The sequence below is a fragment of the Schistocerca gregaria genome, chromosome 5 (assembly GCF_023897955.1).
Source record: "Schistocerca gregaria isolate iqSchGreg1 chromosome 5, iqSchGreg1.2, whole genome shotgun sequence".
Lineage (NCBI taxonomy): Eukaryota > Metazoa > Arthropoda > Insecta > Orthoptera > Acrididae > Schistocerca > Schistocerca gregaria.
Window position 1 is genome coordinate 557,154,179 of NC_064924.1, and position 17,164 is coordinate 557,171,342.

At 40.0% G+C, this 17,164-nt stretch overlaps 1 protein-coding gene across 1 annotated transcript in view; it reads left to right on the forward strand.

The window, feature by feature from the left end:
• LOC126272376 (snRNA-activating protein complex subunit 3-like) overlaps positions 1-17,164 on the forward strand; it is a 161,015-nt gene that overhangs the window by 64,726 nt on the left and 79,125 nt on the right. Inside the window, exon 3 of the mRNA XM_049975190.1 lies at positions 12,323-12,574. Within this exon, the coding sequence (XP_049831147.1) occupies positions 12,323-12,574 (252 nt within the window). The remainder of the gene's footprint in view (positions 1-12,322; positions 12,575-17,164) is intronic.

Here is a 17,164-nt window from a genome sequence, read left to right on the forward strand (position 1 = left end):
ACAAACGTGTCGTTCCTGAAGAGGGGCAGCAGCATTTTCAGTAGTTGCAGGGGCAACAGTCTGGATGATTGACTGATCTGGCCTTGTAAAAAAAACCAAAACAGCCTTGCTGTGCTGGTACTGTGAATGGCTGAAAGCAAGGGGAAACTACGGCCATAATTTTTTCCGAGGGCATGCAGCTTTACTGTATGATTAAATGATGATGGCGTCCTCTTGGGTAAAATATTCCGGAGATAAAATAGTCTCCCATTTGGATCTCCAGGTGGGAACTACTCAAGAGGATGTCGTTATGATGAGAAAGAAAACTGGCTTTCTACGGATCGGAGTGTGGAATGTCAGATCCCTTAATCGGACAGGTAGGTTAGAAAATTTAAAAAGGGAAATGGATAGGTTAAAGTTAGATATAGTGGGAATTAGTAAAGTTCAGTGGCAGGAGGAACAAGACTTCTGGTCAGGTGACTACCGGGTTATAAACACAAAATCAAATAAGGGTAATGCAGGAGTAGGTTTAATAGTGAATAGGAAAATAGGAATTCCGGTAAGCTACTATAAACAGCATAGTGAACGCATTATTGTGGCTAAGATAGATACAAAGCCCACACCTACCACAGTAGTACAAGTTTATATGCCAACTAGCTCTCCAGATGATGAAGAAATTGATGAAATATATGATGAGATAAAAGAAATTATTCAGGTAATGAAGGGGGGACTGGAATTCAAGAGTAGGAAAAGGGAGAGAAGGAAACATAGTAGGTGAATATGGATTGGGGGTAAGAAATGAAAGAGGAAGCCGCCTGGTGGAGTTTTGCACAGAGCATAACTTAATCATAGCTAACACTTGGTTCAAGAATCATGAAAGAAGCTTGTATACATGGAAGAATCCTTGAGATACTAGAAGGTTTCAGACAGATTATATAATGGTATGACAGAGATTTAGGAACCAGGTTTTAAATTGTAAGACATTTCCAGGGGCAGATGTGGACTCTGACCACAATCTATTGATTATGACCTGTAGATTAAAACTAAAGAAACTGCAAAAAGGTGGGAATTTAAGGAGATGGGACCTGGATAAACTAAAAGAACCAGAGGTTGACAGAGTTTCAGAGAGAACATAAGGGAGCAATTGACAGGAATGGGGGAAAGAAATACAGTAGAAGAAGAATGGGTAGCTTGGAGGGATGAAGTAGTGAAGGCAGCAGAGGATCAAGTAGGTATAAAGATGAGGGCTAGTAGAAATCCTTGGGAAGCAGAAGAAATATTGAATTTTATTGATGAAAGGAGAAAATATAAAAATGCAGTAAATGAAGCAGGCAAAAGGAATACAAACGTCTCAAAAATGAGATAGACAGGAAGTGCAAAATGGCTCAGCAGGGATGGCTAGAGGACAAATGTAAGGATGTAGAGGCTTATCTCACTAGGGGTAAGATAGATACTGCCTACAGGAAAATTAAAGAGACCTTTGGAGAAAAGAGGACCAATTCTATGAATATTAAGAGCTCAGATGGAAACTCAGTTCTAAGCAAAGAAGGGAAAGCAGAAAGGTGGAAGGAGTATATAGAGGGTCTATACAAGGGTGATGTACTTGAGGACAATATTATGGAAATGGAAGAGGATGTAGATGAAGATGAAATGGGAGATACAATACTGCGTGAAGAGTTTGACAGAGCACTGAAAGATCTGAGTCGAAACAAGGCCCCCTGAGTAGACAACATTCCATTGGAACTACTGACGGCCTTGGGAGAGCCAGTCCTGACAAAACTCTACCATGTGGTGAGCAAGATGTATGAGACAGGCGCAATACCCTCAGATTTCAAGAAGAATATAATTCCAATCCCAAAGAAAGCAGGTGTTGACAGATGTGAAAATTACCGAACTATCAGTTTAATAAGTCACAGCTGCAAAATACTAACACGAATTCTTTACAGACGAATGGAAAAACTAGTAGAAGCCGACCTCGGGGAAGATTAGTTTGGATTCCGTAGAAATGTTGGAACACGTGAGGCAATACTGACCCTACGACTTATCTTAGAAGCTAGATTGAGGAAGGGCACACCTACGTTTCTAGCATTTGTAGACTTAGAGAAAGCTTTTGACAATGTTGACTGGAATAATCTCTTTCAAATTCTGAAGGTGGCAGGGGTAAAGTACAGGGAGCGAAAGGATATTTACAATTTGTACAGAAACCAGATGGCAGTTACAAGAGTCGAGCGAAATGAAAGGGAAGCAGTGGTTGGGAACGGAGTGAGACAGGGTTGTAATCTCTCCCCGATGTTATTCAATCTGTATATTGAGCAAGCAGTGAAGGAAACAAAAGAAAAATTCGGAGCAGGTATTAAAATCCATGGAGAAGAAATAAAAACTTTGAGGTTCGCCGATGACCTCGTAATTCTGTCAGAGGCAGCAAAGGACTTGGAAGAGCAGTTGAACGGAATGGATAGTGTCTTGAAAGGAGGATATAAGATGAACATCAACAAAAGCAAAACGAGGATAATGGAATGTAGTCGAATTAAGTCGGGTGATGCTGAGGGAATCAGATTAGGTAATGAGAGACTTAAAGTAGTAAAGGAGTTTTGCTATTTGGGGAGCAAAATAACTGATGATGGTCGAAGTAGAGGGGATATAAAATGTAGACTAGCAATGGCAAGGAAAGCGTTTCTGAAGAAGAGAAATTTGTTAACATCGAGTATAGATTTAAGTGTCAGGAAGTCATTTCTGAAAGTATTTGTATGGAGTGTAGCCATGTTTGGAAGTGAAACATGGACGATAAATAGTTTGGACAGGAAGAGAATAGAAGCTTTCGAAATGTGGTGCTACAGAAAAATGCTGAAGATTAGATGGGTAGAGCACATAACTAATGAGGAAGTATTGAATCGGATTGGGGAGAAGAGAAGTTTGTGGCACAACTTGACCAGAAGAAGGGATCGGTTGGTAGGACATGTTCTGAGGCATCAAGGGATCACCAATTTCGTATTGGAGGGCAGTGTGGAGGGTAAAAATCGTAGAGGGAGACCAAGAGATGACTACACTGAGCAGATTCAGAAGAATGTAGGTTGCAGTAGGTACTGGGAGATGAAGCAGCTTGCACAGGATAGAGTAGCATGGAGAACTGCATCAAACCAGTCTCAGGACTGAAGACCAGAACAAATAACAAGTGTAAATAGTAATGAAACTCATAAGTACATATTTTTATGCAAATAGGAACTCAGGAACAAAATAGGTTTTTACCTAAAATCCGAGGTCTAGTAATAAGCAGTCGCAGCAAGCAGCTAGATTCTACCGGAAAAATTTTACTGGATCGCCCAAGTTGCTAGATTCTTGCATGTGCAGCAGGCCCAGTTCTGGGAGGGGGCAAATTCATACTATTGAGGGAAAAAACCTTGTTTCACAAAGCGACTAGCATCCAGCGCATGTTAGTCTATCGATTATTCATATGACTTTGAAATACATCCCTGTCGGTTTTTGAACACATTCTAAGTTGATTTCTGAATCAGTCATAAGTTGATTTGTGAATGTGTGCATAGTGTACATGATTTCTCTGTCAGGGGAATCCTTGTCGCATGTAGAAACAAAGTTTCCTACAAACAAAAGGAGCTCTACGAGCCGAGTGGAATAATGCCGAACGGATGAATGACAACCGCTGCCTGATTGTGTGGTTGATTGGGTTTTCGAATGATGAGCGTTGGTATAATTACTAGCTAAGTCCATAGATTCAGACTACAGGAGTGGATACAAACGAATAACAGGTAAGAAAGATTACGTATTATCTTCTCGGTGTATCTAAGAAAATGAAATTTTGACAGAAAATTTTTGGGCAGATCGCTGTACTAGTAAGGGCCAGTTGTACAGTCCTCAGCTAGCAGCCGCTTTAAATTCTATTCTGGAAGAAGCGCAGAATACGCATTGTACTAACATGTACCAACGCCTAACCAGAGAATAATCATGGGGCCGAGATCCAGAAGTCTTGATGCCTGCCAAAGTGTCTGTCAGTGGAGCCTAAATCATCGCAGCCCGAGGTAGATGTCGGTGATAATAATAAACTGTCCCCGGAAAGCACCGGAGCTCTTTGAGTGGCGAAGGTCTGGGTAGGTTTAGTATTGTTTGTACTTTCTCAGGGGGCAGTGAAATGCCGTCGGCAGAGACCCGGAAACCAAGAAAAGTGACAGCGGGTTGATGTAGCTACAATTTGTCCTGGTTGGTCTTGATGCCTGCTGCTGCGAGACTGTACATAACAGTTTGCTCATGTCGAATGTTGCCCTCGATGGAGGAGCTGAAGACAAGAATGTCATCAATTTATGCAAAGCAGAATTTTAGGTTGAATAGCACTTCGTTGATGAAGTGTTGCCAGGTCTGGGTTGCATTTTTCAGACCGAAGGGCATGAATTGAAACTGAAATAACCCGATCGGGGTGGTGATTACTGTCTTCTTGATGTCTTCAGTTGCCATGGGCATCTGGTGATAGGCCCGTTTGCAATTAATGACAGAGAATGTGGTCACACCTGCGAGGGAACTGTTAAAGTGGGCAATGTTGGGTATGGGGAAGGTGTCCATAATTGTTTGTGTGTTTAGTCGACAGTTGTCTCCGCACATGCGCCAGGACCTGTCTTTCTTGGGTGTCATATGTATGGGCGTAGACCAGCTACTGGCAGAGGGTTAAGTGTGGCAGAGGGTTCAGTGACGCCGGAGCTTAGTAGTTCAGAAATCTAATTTTTAAGGCCGGAGAGGCGCTTGGTTCAAAGTCGACGTGGTTTACTGGAGATCAGGGGACCTGGCATGAGGCAAAGCTTGTGAACTGTGCCATTGGTGATGACGGAAATGTTGCCGGCGGCACAGGAGGCAGTTTGTTTACAGTGTGTGGTGGGCAGGGCAGGCGAGGCATGGTCGTGGTGTTCGGAGTCACTTGGCGGATCCAACGGGAGCCGAGGCAGCAAAGTGTACCAGGAGTCAATGAGACAACATGGCTGCTGTCCCGAAGCAGTGGCACCGTGGTTGGGTGAGCTCGTGAGCCATTAGTGAGCCCATTGTCTGAGGGCGCGGCCTGTGGCAGCACGATCATGGGCGAAACGCTTGGTGGGAGTGCACTGTTTGTGTTGTCAATGGCGGTCGCATGGCGGCGCGCAGGAGCCGAAGTTGCATAGTTTGAGGTGCTGTTTGCGAGGGGCGGGGCAGGAGCCGTCAGTTCGGGAACAGGTGATGCTCATCGCGCGTGCGCACTTGTGTCCAGCCGAGTGTCAAAAGCTGCCATGTTAGGAGGGTATGTCCCTGCGGAACTGTCAGTACACGTTATGGCAGTCTTGATAGCACAGCTGCGAGGGTTAGTGGGAGGTAAACACACAGAGGCTCGATTGCTGGGATTGCAAAGCAGATTTGGCGCAATTACTGACCTTGCTTTGTCCTTGCTATAGTGTCTGTTATTCCTTTGCTGCATTGGAGAGCTGGAGCTGTGTTTCGTGGAGCCGGAGGGAGTGCTCGACGTTTTCCTTGTGCAGGCGAGTGACGTGTTCAAGCTAGACAAGGCACTTGCGTGTCGTTTCTTGTAACATCATCGATAGGGTGAATGTTTGTGGTGTCACAAAGAAGTCAATGCCTAGTATAGGTTCGTCAGTTTCCCACACTAAAAAAGACCACTCAAGTTTGCAGTTTGTGGAGAGTGAGACGACGTGGGAAGTTGAACCCAAGCATCATAGTTTAGTTGAATTCACGGCTTGCAGGGAAATGTGATGAGGGTAGATATTTGACGAAGCTAAGAACATAGGCAGCAGCGAAACATCGGCGCCTGTGTCTACCAGGAAAAGGTATCCCGGCAAAATGTCTTTATGTAAAGTTGTCCACAATTATCCGGTCATTCCTGGACAGAATGGAGCACTGGGGGGGGGGGGGGGGGGGGGGGGGTGGCGGAGGCGCACAGGAGGCGGCACCCAGACCTACCTGCGATTGGTGTTTGGGAAGTAGGTGGTGGGTGGTCTGCAGTTCCGTCCTCAACAAACCGTGTGTTCGTGTGTGGAAGAAACAGTATGGGTAGTGCGGTTGCATTTTCTGCGGAAGTTTCGTTGCCAGTGTGGGTGGTCGAGGTTCGGTGTCTGCAGCAGATTCGATTGCAGGAGGGGGCTTGACCGTGGGCGGAGCCGGTGGCGTCCCAGTTGCTTGTTTACTTCTTCCTGGAGCGAGCAGAATGGTTGGCACAGTATGGCCCCAGCCGCATCCAGACGCAGAGCAATGAGCTTGAACCTGAGACTTGTCAGGTAGGCAGTGGCTGGTGAAATAGATCAGTGATGCATCGTGTAGCTTGTCAGCAATTGTCATACTTTGTTCGACAGGTTCAGGAGACGTTTGAGCCACAGCCAGAGCAAAGTGGATGTGAGGAGATAGTTTATCTGACCAGATGGTGTGGAGAGCTGTGTCAGAGAGTAGATCAGCGCTGACCAGGGCACATAGCCAGAACTGGAAATTTGAGCTGGATACAATGTGTTACATATTCCAAGAAATATCCTTATAGAGTTATTATTTATTGTATTGCTATTATCTAATCATGTAAAAATCATTGTAACTGTAGTATAAATTTTTGACATGTCTCCTGTAGGCAAACCAAATGGATTGCAAATGTATGTCATGAGATGAATAAAACACAGTTCATCCTTATCAGATCCTATGCTCCTTTTGTACCCATTTCTGTATCCTAAGGCTCCTACCACTGTGAACTTCAACACTGTAAGACTTGCTCTATCCACCATCATTCCACCATCTATATCAGCCCTGTAACTGGTATACTATATACCATCAAAGGAAGAGCTGGCTATGAAACAACATGTTGTGTACCAGCTGTTATGTAAACTCTGGTTGGCTTTCTACATTGATATGACCACCACTAAGTTACCAGTTAGGATGAAGGGTCATAGACAGAGGGTATATACTAGCGGCACACAATATCCTGTAACATGACAGTCATGACCTCAGTGCCTGTTTCACTACATGTGCCTTCTGGATTCTTCCCCCTCACTCCAGTTTCTCATGACTGCACACTTGGGCGCTGGCGTTAGAACATGCTCTTAATACTTGGCACCCATCTAGTTATAATTTACATTAATCTTCTGCCTCAGCATTTCTTTTCAGTAACTATCTTTTTCTTTCCACTGTATAGTTTTTTTGTATCCTTTATGCCCCCCCCCCCCCCCCCCCCACATACACCACATATGTCTGTCACTTACAATGCACTTAGCTTTCCCCTCTTATTAACTCTTGCATGATTATTTGTCAGTAATCTCTGTTTTGCTTATTACTCTATCTTCCACATTTAAGCTCTCAGTTTTCAAATCTCATACGGTGCAGTTCCCAACAGTCATTCTTTCCTTTTCTGGGCAACTTTTTCATAACTCTCCCCTTTTCCTAAACCTCACTGGTTCTTTTCATTTGTCCTTCTTCTTTCCCCTTTAACCCTTCTGCCAGAAGACGGAGCCATTGGCTGTGAAAGGTTGCATATTTCCTTAACTTCCACTTGATGAGTAGATTTTTTTTATCTTTCCAGTTAGATTATATTTTCCAAAATCGTATTCATTGATACATTCCTCCAAGAGAAGATTCATAAAGGTTCTTGGAAATCACTAGTTGGGAAAACTACAAAGCAAACTGACCACCTGTTATTAGACATTAAGCATACAGAGGAGCAGATGGAAACAGATTACTTTTCATTGTTGGGATGTGTAATACTGGACGAAACAAAAGAGCATGAGCAACACATCTGGTGTAGATAAACTATATCAGACTGAAATAACTTGAAGATAGCATGTGGCTGTGAAGAATAAGTTTGCCAAAGAAGCTGAATGGTGAAGAGGTGACTGTTGATATAATGTGGACCATAATAAAGGAAGGGGCTACATATGCAACAAAGGAGGTGATAGGTGAAAAGAAAAAAAAGTAAAGAGATTGATTTCATCAAACAGTGAGAAAGCAGTAAGAGCAAGAAGAAAAGCAAGAGAAAGATGGATAAACAACATAAACTGTGAAAACAATCCAATCATGAAAGTGAAACAGTGACCAAGTAGAATATTGAGGAGGGCAGAAAATGGAAAAGTATCAAAGTAACACATGGAAAGAAATTGAGAAGGCAGGTCAAAGAAACAGCGGTAGACAAATATTCCAAAATATCAAGCAAGTGAGAAGTGGAGAAAGCGATTAGTCTCTCAGATGACAGTTGACAAAGAAATGATCCTAGAAAGATTGGAAGAACATATTGATATTCTGTTTGGAAGATCCAGAAGAGTTGTTTCAGCAAGCAGAACAGGAAAAGAACTGTGGAGTAGCCAATTTTATTGAAGAGGATGTGAGAAAGGCAGTGGGGGAGCTATCTATCATTTTAAGAGTTCAAAAAAGAAAATTGGAGTGACCGTAATAACTATAGAAGCATCTCACTGCTAAGTACGAGCTACAAGGCCTTGTCTTGATAATACTGGAAAAACTGAAGGCATATGTGAAGGACATAGTTATCAGTTATCAAGCAAGTCACGAAAATATACAATTGACCATATATTTACTATGAAAAAGGTATATGAAAAGTTTTGGGACTTTAACAAACCAACATTTTCCACTTTCATACAGTTTTCGAAGGCATAGATTGAGCCTTTACAGTACCCTTATGGAGTTTGAAGTATCTGAGAAATTATTCAATCTGGTAAAAGCATCTACAACAGAGATGAAAATTAAAGTAAGTTATCAGGGAGGAATGGCAAAGGAAGTAGAGGTACAGACAGCAGTATGACATGGTGAAGCATAGTCAGCTGTGTTATTTAACCATGTCTCTGAAAAAGTTGTATGTGAGATGAAAAGAGTAGAAAATTGCATCAATTGGAATATAAATCTATAGACACTAGCATATGTGGATGATATGACAGCTATGTCAAAGTTAAAAGAAGAAATGATAAAAACAGTGTACATCCTGAGCTATAGTGCAGGGAAAGTGGGCTTGAGAATGAACCCAGAAAAGACAGAAGTGAAGGAACTAAGTAGAACTACAATGTGCCTGAGAGTTGTGGGAGATTAAGTTGAAGGTAATTGAGAACTTGAAATGCTTGAGATCTACTTCGGTTGGAAGAATAACATCCAACTAGAACTAAACCAATGAATTGTTAATGCTTCCAGATCATATAACAGTCTAAAACCAAACAAAAATAAGGTAATATCAACAAAAGTTAAAAATGAAGCCTATAATACAGTAATTGCTCCAGTGCTGTGATATGGTGTAGAGATGCTGAGTAGAGTACTACCAAGAGTGATAGAGGAAAACCGATGGTGCTTGAGAGAAAGATTTTTGGACTGGAAGGAAGAAACAGGATGGAGGAGACTGAAAAAATGAAGAAATATACTGTAGTGCTTCAGATTTTGATTAAAGGGACTGCCTTATTTTCCTTCTTGAGTATAACCAGGTAAGCCAGAAGTATTAACTGTTACGTAGCATGTTGTGTCCTAAATATGTGTAAAAAGGTTTACACTTCTTTTGAGGAGTGCAATACCTTACCAGTGTAGTCCAGTATTAAGGAAAATATTGTTCAATCTTTGTAAATTTTGTTAAAAGTGAACAAGCTTGCAAGCATTTTATTTAAAATATACTAACTACAGGAAAGGTGCTTGTTTTATATCACAATATGAGTTTTAAAGCTATTAAGAATATTGGTAAAGAATAGCCTCTCTGGAGTGTGGATCATAACTTATTCAGTGTTAGAACTCTCTCTGAAGGTGGTTAGAAAAAGGAAAATCAGGAAGAGTGATTGGACTTACTTTATACAGGGTAATCTTAATAAACTTATCAAATCATAACTTCAAGAAACATTTATGTGGAAGTAAGTCAGAGACTTACAGTCAAACAGCATCTGTGAATTGTCGATCTGTGTGACAACACGTCATTTTTCTCAAATGAGCATTTTTTTAAACTTTAATAGAAAGTTATTTGAAAGATTTATGATCTTTTGTGTTTCGGTTAAAGGATCTGCAACAAATTTACACTCTGTGGAGGCAATATACTTAACTAAAAGAAGATTAATATGCAGTGAGATGACAGCATTATGTATGTTCAACCAGTAACTTCACGAAAATATTTTGTTGCTATTGGAAAACAATTTAAAATCTCAAGATAATAAGAATTCATACACCATCTATATAAAGCTGCGGTACTTTTCAGCTATTGGGGTGTTATTGAACAGTGTAATGTTGTATTGAAAATTTTCAAATGCTATTTTTTCAGCTTAACTGAAGCAAAGCAGTTTGGTTATTGCTGTACACTATGATAAACTTTCCTAATATTGTACAAAAAGCAAAGGTTAAGTGACGACAAAGGGGCTGGCCATGTGGGTGGATGACAGATAATGCTATTCCAAAAGTCGTGTTGGTAGGAAGAGCACAAAGTAATTGTCCCTGGGGAAGACACGAACAAGATAGGAGGATGGACTGTGGGAAGATCTGCAACAGGTACGGTTCACAAGATAATGAATTGATGCTGCAGAGTACAGGATGTGCTGGAGGCAGTTTGTAAGGTTGGTGCGTGGTCTACAGATCCTTGATCATTGGTAAAGCAATTAAGTAATTACGTTGTTGCTCTATACTGAATAATATGTTTCTCTATACTGAACAATGAAGTTGAGGAAAATACAGCTGGAAGAAGAATTTGGATGGTTCATATTTGCATGGTATGCAGTACTTATGTGACAGAGAGTAGGAAAAAAAAGGCAGATCTTAGGAAAGGAGTGGTATCATAGTAAGTGGAGATGTTCCACCTTGCTTTAACCACGTATTTCATATTCAAATTCCTAATGTGGTGACAAACATTCCTATGATTTACAGATCATTTATGGTGGATATTGCTGTCACTCAAAAGAAGAACTTGTACTAATTGCAAAACTGATTGAATAAAAGAATCTCTGTATTCAAATAAATATACTGGCCACTTCATTAGATATGAATATCATGCATTAATGTACACTGGCATTGTAATTGATGAGCCCTCTTTTCTTGCTTCTTGAAACTCCATTTCTTCATCTCTAAGTCCTGTAATTATGTCATCACATGTGGTGTTGCCACTGGGTTCTGAATATTATTGCTTGTTAGTTTGACTGTTCTCAGAATGATATTTTCCATCCGAGTCTAGACATATTAACCCAAGCTTTGGGAGATAAAATGATTATTTTCTCTTAGTTGCACATTTGTTTTTGCCAAAGTTAAATCAAGGCAAATTCCCCTAAATTTGTTGTGTGTAGTACAGAGAGGGATATGTTTATTCTTGAAGAATGAATTACATTCCATGTCCAAAGGTATTCATTATGCTTCTTTGAAAGTGCCTCATAAAAAAATTTCCTTTTATCTCTCTTCTTTTCTTCAGTTGTCCACATTATCCATAAATACAGCAGCTTAATTTTCATATTATGCCAAAATAGTTTTATTCCTTGTCAAAAAAAGCAACATTGGATAGAAAAAAAACTTTTTCAAGACAATGTATTTTATTTTCATCAGTGGTACCGACACGAGTGTACTGCAGCATGTAAGAACAGTGTATATGAACGATACTAACCCTCTGTTAGAAGTGAGCATTAACAGCAGAACATATTACACTATAGATAGATAATTCTCTTTCATTTTTTGGTTGTTACAATAAATTATTCACAAGAAATTTACAACAGTTAGCATTGGGGCCTTGTTATGGTTGCTGGCTGCTGTGTAAGCAGTGGCAATAGTTGGCTCAACATCTGTAGCTACAGCAGCAAAGATTAATCATTAGCACATCACATTGCTTGCCCTCTCAGTATGAAAAAAAAAGAAAAAGACATTTACGAAATATATTTTCATATAACATTGTATCACACAAATGAAATCATTTAAATTCACATAAACTATTTACATTATTAGTACGTCATTTGGATTCAAGTACAACTGTGTTCACAGCTTCAATACCTTGTCACACTGCTTGAACCTGCTTCAAACCAGTCCTTAAGGTAAATAATGAGGAGCATCTATTGAGTATAAATAAAGCTGATGTCAGAGGCCCAAAGTATTTGAATAAGTATCTATAAAATGATGAAGCTTCAGCAGCACGTCTTCTGAGTACTCTTCTTTGGCCCTCTATGGAATGATAAACTTTCTGTTTAAAGGATGGCCTACTCCAGAATATAATGCCACAATCTTTACACAAAGTTAATGTACTGAAATGTAAATACAACTGTGAAGACAAACTTAAAACATTGTGCTAAACAAGAAGTGTTTCCTTTCTGTTCATATATTGTTGAAGTTAATTTTCTATACCATTCATCTCCAAACCTGCTAGAGATTTAACTTTTGATTGTTTCAGGATGACAAAAAAGGCCAGGGAAGAGACCTTAATCCTGGTGATGACATCCTGATAATCGTGAGAGTGTATGAACCTTTCTCATCCATTTCTGGCTCTCGAAAAATCAGACCAATCACTTGCAGCCATGAGATAGCTGTTCTGGGCAACCAAACTCTTGATAAACTTAGGGATAAAATCATGTGTCCATCTGGGTTGGCAGTCGACGGCGACCTGAGTGAAAATCCTGAGAAGAGCTCGGATAAGGTTGCAAAGGTAAAACATATTGATAAATGAAGGTTTTTTTTTAATCTAAATTGAACCACTTCAATTTGATAGCTCATCATATACATACGATCCTGTTCTTAATATATAATCCTTGAACAAATTATTTACATACTTACTAAAGATTTGCATTATAGTGTTAAAATATACTAGACTTAAATCTTCTCATATGTACGTTTTCAGTAACTTTTCAATTCGGGACTGACATTTCGAAGCTGCCATTATATTTTTTTTTAAGTGCAAAATAATTTATGAACATGGGAAGTAACATTTTGTGCTTCAAGGCATAGTTTAGTTTCTCTTGTCCTGCACTGAATAAAGAAAACAATGATAGCGATTAGTACCAAAATTAACAGTCTTGTTCATCGTGTCTTATTATCTTCTAATCCCAATATTCCAATGCTTTGTTTCCATGGTTTGTAATAACTTGTTCATTAAGCAATGGTATTGTATTAATTTTACAATGGGAATGAAAAGTTCTTGATGTGACATGAAAGACTTGTTAGATGAATGTTCACTTATTTTTTTAACATAGTTCTCTTTTTGGACGCTGCACTATCCACAGTTTTTCCAGTGAATGGATTTCATCCTCGCAGTGTAATAATGAAGGGTTTGTAAAATGTTCATGTTCAAAGAAATTTTGGCTGCCTGCCTGAAATTCAATTGCTGGAAAAAAATTAAAATTGCAAATATTCATGTGTTAATGGATAACATCTTCAGTTGTTTCAAAACATTTTTCAGCTAGAAAATGAGGGAATCCTTCTAAGTGAAAGAGTGTCAAATTTCTCATCACTAAAGCATAAACATCAACTGGAATGTACGGTACTGGACTACATTTTTGACTGATGACATAACAATGTTAAGTTATTTGGTATCACGGGTCTGTAGCTTATTTGAAGAGGGTGTTTGATTGTACATGATACGGCTTTCTAGTGTGGAATTTCGAAGTTTTGAAACTTGTTTGTTGTGTTGTTATTAGTGAGTGGTTGCAATTATATGTAGATAGTGGTGATTACTTTGTTTTGTGGTTTGGAATTATTAGTAGCTGTCATGGATGAGACAAAGAAATTCAAGTCATTTCTTGAATGCCATTATGGAAAATAATGTATTTGGTGTTAGGGATGGTCATTAGTAGACGAATGGTTTTTGATCGGTGGGCTGTGGTTTAAGGAGACTGAGTTTTGCAAGTAATGGTTGGAATGGATTTTCTTCTTTAGTTTTTATTGTTTTGTTTGTTACTTAATGGTGGCTTCTTTGTCTGAAGTGCAAACTGAAGGAAAGTTGACGTTATTAACTAGAGACTGAGGTAGCACCTCTTTCAGTTAACATGCAAACTAGCATGGAGGATAAGTGGATTTGGTGAAGGTCCAACATTTATTGTAATCCATAGTGTATGTTAGGTTGGAATATTACTGTTTAGAGTGAATTGAAGAGGACGAGCTATAGTGATGGACTGATCCATAACACAGCCTGATTTCTAGGTTAGTTTGGTAGTTAACTCGCAACGATCACTTTTAAACTGATGGTTTCAGTATAAGATGCACATGGTGTGGAGCCAGCCTGTGTCAAGGATGGGAGAGGGGTGGCACTTGAAGGGCGGTGGAGTATTCTGCCATCTTCATCTAGTGCAAATTTTAAGATGATGGAATTCCACACAGTATCCAGCTGGTAGCTGCTGTCACGTTTCATTAAATTTTCCATGATGCATATTTCAATGGATTCATTTATAATGAAGTCCCAAAAAGATGTTGCTGTGGCCAAAATTGATGCTTTGTCATATTCCGTTGAATGTATATTGGTGATAACAATCTTCCGCAATTGCAGACTTCCTGGGTTGCAACAAGTGAGTGCAACATTTATGTTCTGTGCAGCGTGCTTCCAGTGTGTACATTGTTTGTCCTATATAGGTCATAGCATACTGTCAAGGGATTATGCAAATTCCCGCTTTCCACAATAATGAACTATCCTTCACTGATCGCAGCAGGTCCAAAATCTTAGATGGTAGATGGAAAATCACCTGAAAATTACTAAGGATTCTTTGTATTTCGAAGAAAATATTTCCAATAAAGGGAAGAAAAGGTAGGGACTTTGTTGGAGAATTCCTCAGCAAAAATATTTCTAACAAATTGAAGAAAAACTAGGGATTTGCAGGAGCCTCTTCCCTTTGTCGAAAATATTTCTTTCTAAATAGCAAGAATCCTTAGTAATTTTTAGGTGAAAATGATTTTCCGCCCACCATCTAAGAGTTCAGACCTGCTGGGATCAGTGATGGATAATTTTTTATTGTGGAAGGAGGAAATTAACATAATACCTTGTCAGTGTGGTATGGCCTGTATAGGACAAGCAACATGCACATTGGAAGAACACTGCTCAGAACATAAACGTTGCACTCACCTATTGCAACCCTGCAAGTCTGCAATTGTGGAACATTGTATGTCCAATGAACATTCAGTGGCGTATGACAAAACATTAGTTTTGGCGACAGCAACATCTTTTTGGGACTCCGTTATAAAAGAATCCATTGAAATATGCATCTTGGAAAATCTAATGAGCCGTGACAGTGGCTGCCAGCTGGATAATGCATGGAATCATATCATCCTGGACAAAAACGGCACAATACTCTGGTGGCTGCAGTGAGCAGCAACGTAGAAGACAGCTGATCTTCGCAGTTCCACCAGTGAGAGCACTGCCACCAGAAAATTTTAAATTTCACATGCGCATCCATACTCCACAAGCCAACATACAAATGTTGAACCAACCTACCGGTAACAAATGAAGCAGTATGCTTCTGAATGAATTCAGTGTCTTCCTTTAGTCAAAACTGGTTGGGGATCCCAAACAGTCAAGCAGTGCTCAAGAAGTACCCAGAGCAACCACCTCTGGCCCTAATAACGGCCTTGATACGTCTTGCCATTGAGTCAGACAGAGCTTGGATGGCATGTACAGGTACAGCTGCCCATGCAGCTTGAACATGATACCACAGTTCATCAAGAGTAGTGACAGCCGTATTGTGACGAGCCAGTTGCTCAGACACCATTGACCAGTCGTTTTCAATTGATGAAAGATCTGGAGAATGTGCTGGCCAGGGCAGCATCCAGGGTAACCGCAGCCATGGTCTCCAAGCTGATAGTCCATGCTGCTGCAAATGTCGTCGAACTGTTCATGCAGATGGTTGTTGTCTTGCAAACGTCCCCATCTGTTGACTCAGGGATCGAGATATGGCTGCACGATCCGTTACAGCCATTCGGATAAGATGCCTGTCATCTCGACTGCTAGTGATATGAAGCCATTGGGATCCGGCACAGTGCTCCGTATTACCCTCCTGAACCCACCGATTCCATATTCTGGTAATAGTCACTGGATCTCGACCAAAGTGAGCAGCAATGTCGCAATACGATAAATCGCAATCACGATATGCTACAATCCAACTTTATCAACATCGGAAACATGATGGTATGCATTTTACTCCATACAAGAGTCATCACAACAACGTTTCACCAGGCAACACCAGTCAACTGCTGTTTGTGCATGAGAAGTCGGTTGGAAACTTTTCTCATGTCAGCACGTTGTAGGTGTCGCCACCAGTGTCAATGCTCTGAAAAGCTAATCATTTGCATATCTACATCTACATGTACATTTATACTCCACAAGCCACCCAATGATGTGTGGTGGAGGGCACTTTACGTGCCACTGACATTACCTCCCTTTTCTGATCCAGTCGCGTATCGTTCGCGTTTAGAACGAGAGCCGGAAAGCCTCCGTGCATGCTCAAATCTCACTAATTTTACGTACGTGATCTCCATGGGGGGTATCTTCTGCCTGTCGATTAAATTTCGTGTCTGTAGCATGTCATCTTTGTGGTACAGCAATTTTAATGGCCAGTAGTGTAGTTTTGGGGCAAAGAGGAAAAGGTGTCATGACAATTGCTGTGGGAAAAAGGAACATCTATGACATTCTAGATTGGTAGTTGGACTACTGGCAGTTTTACGTTGCCAGTACAACAGTTGATGTGTTGACCATTCATCTTCCCTGCAACTGATGTTGCTTGATCATTCCATTTCAGATCACTTTGCAAAATTATGCTTAGATATTTAACTGACGTGGTAGTGAAAAACAGTACAACGCTAATACTTTATTCAAACATTGCGGGATTGATTTTCCTACTCATCTTCATTAACATACACTTTCCCATGTTTAGAGCATGCTGTTGTATTGTATTGTATTGTATTTTATTTTATTGATCCAGACAATCATAGTATTGTATAGTTGTACTTATGATATTGGATAGGTCAAGATAGCATATTTACAAGTAATTTTTACAAATTGATTTTTGCATTATTTTGTAGCGAGGAAATTATCTATCTTAAACAACACAGTCAATACACATCATAGAATTGTATGGTTGCACATATGATATTGGATAGACAGGTCAAGAGAACATATTTGCAAGTAATTTTTAATAAATTCATTTTACTTTATTTTGTAATGAGGAAATTGTCTATCTTTAACAAAACAGTAAATACAAATGTTGTATAGTAAAATACAAACAGTCAATACAAATGTATTAGTAAAATAATCCAG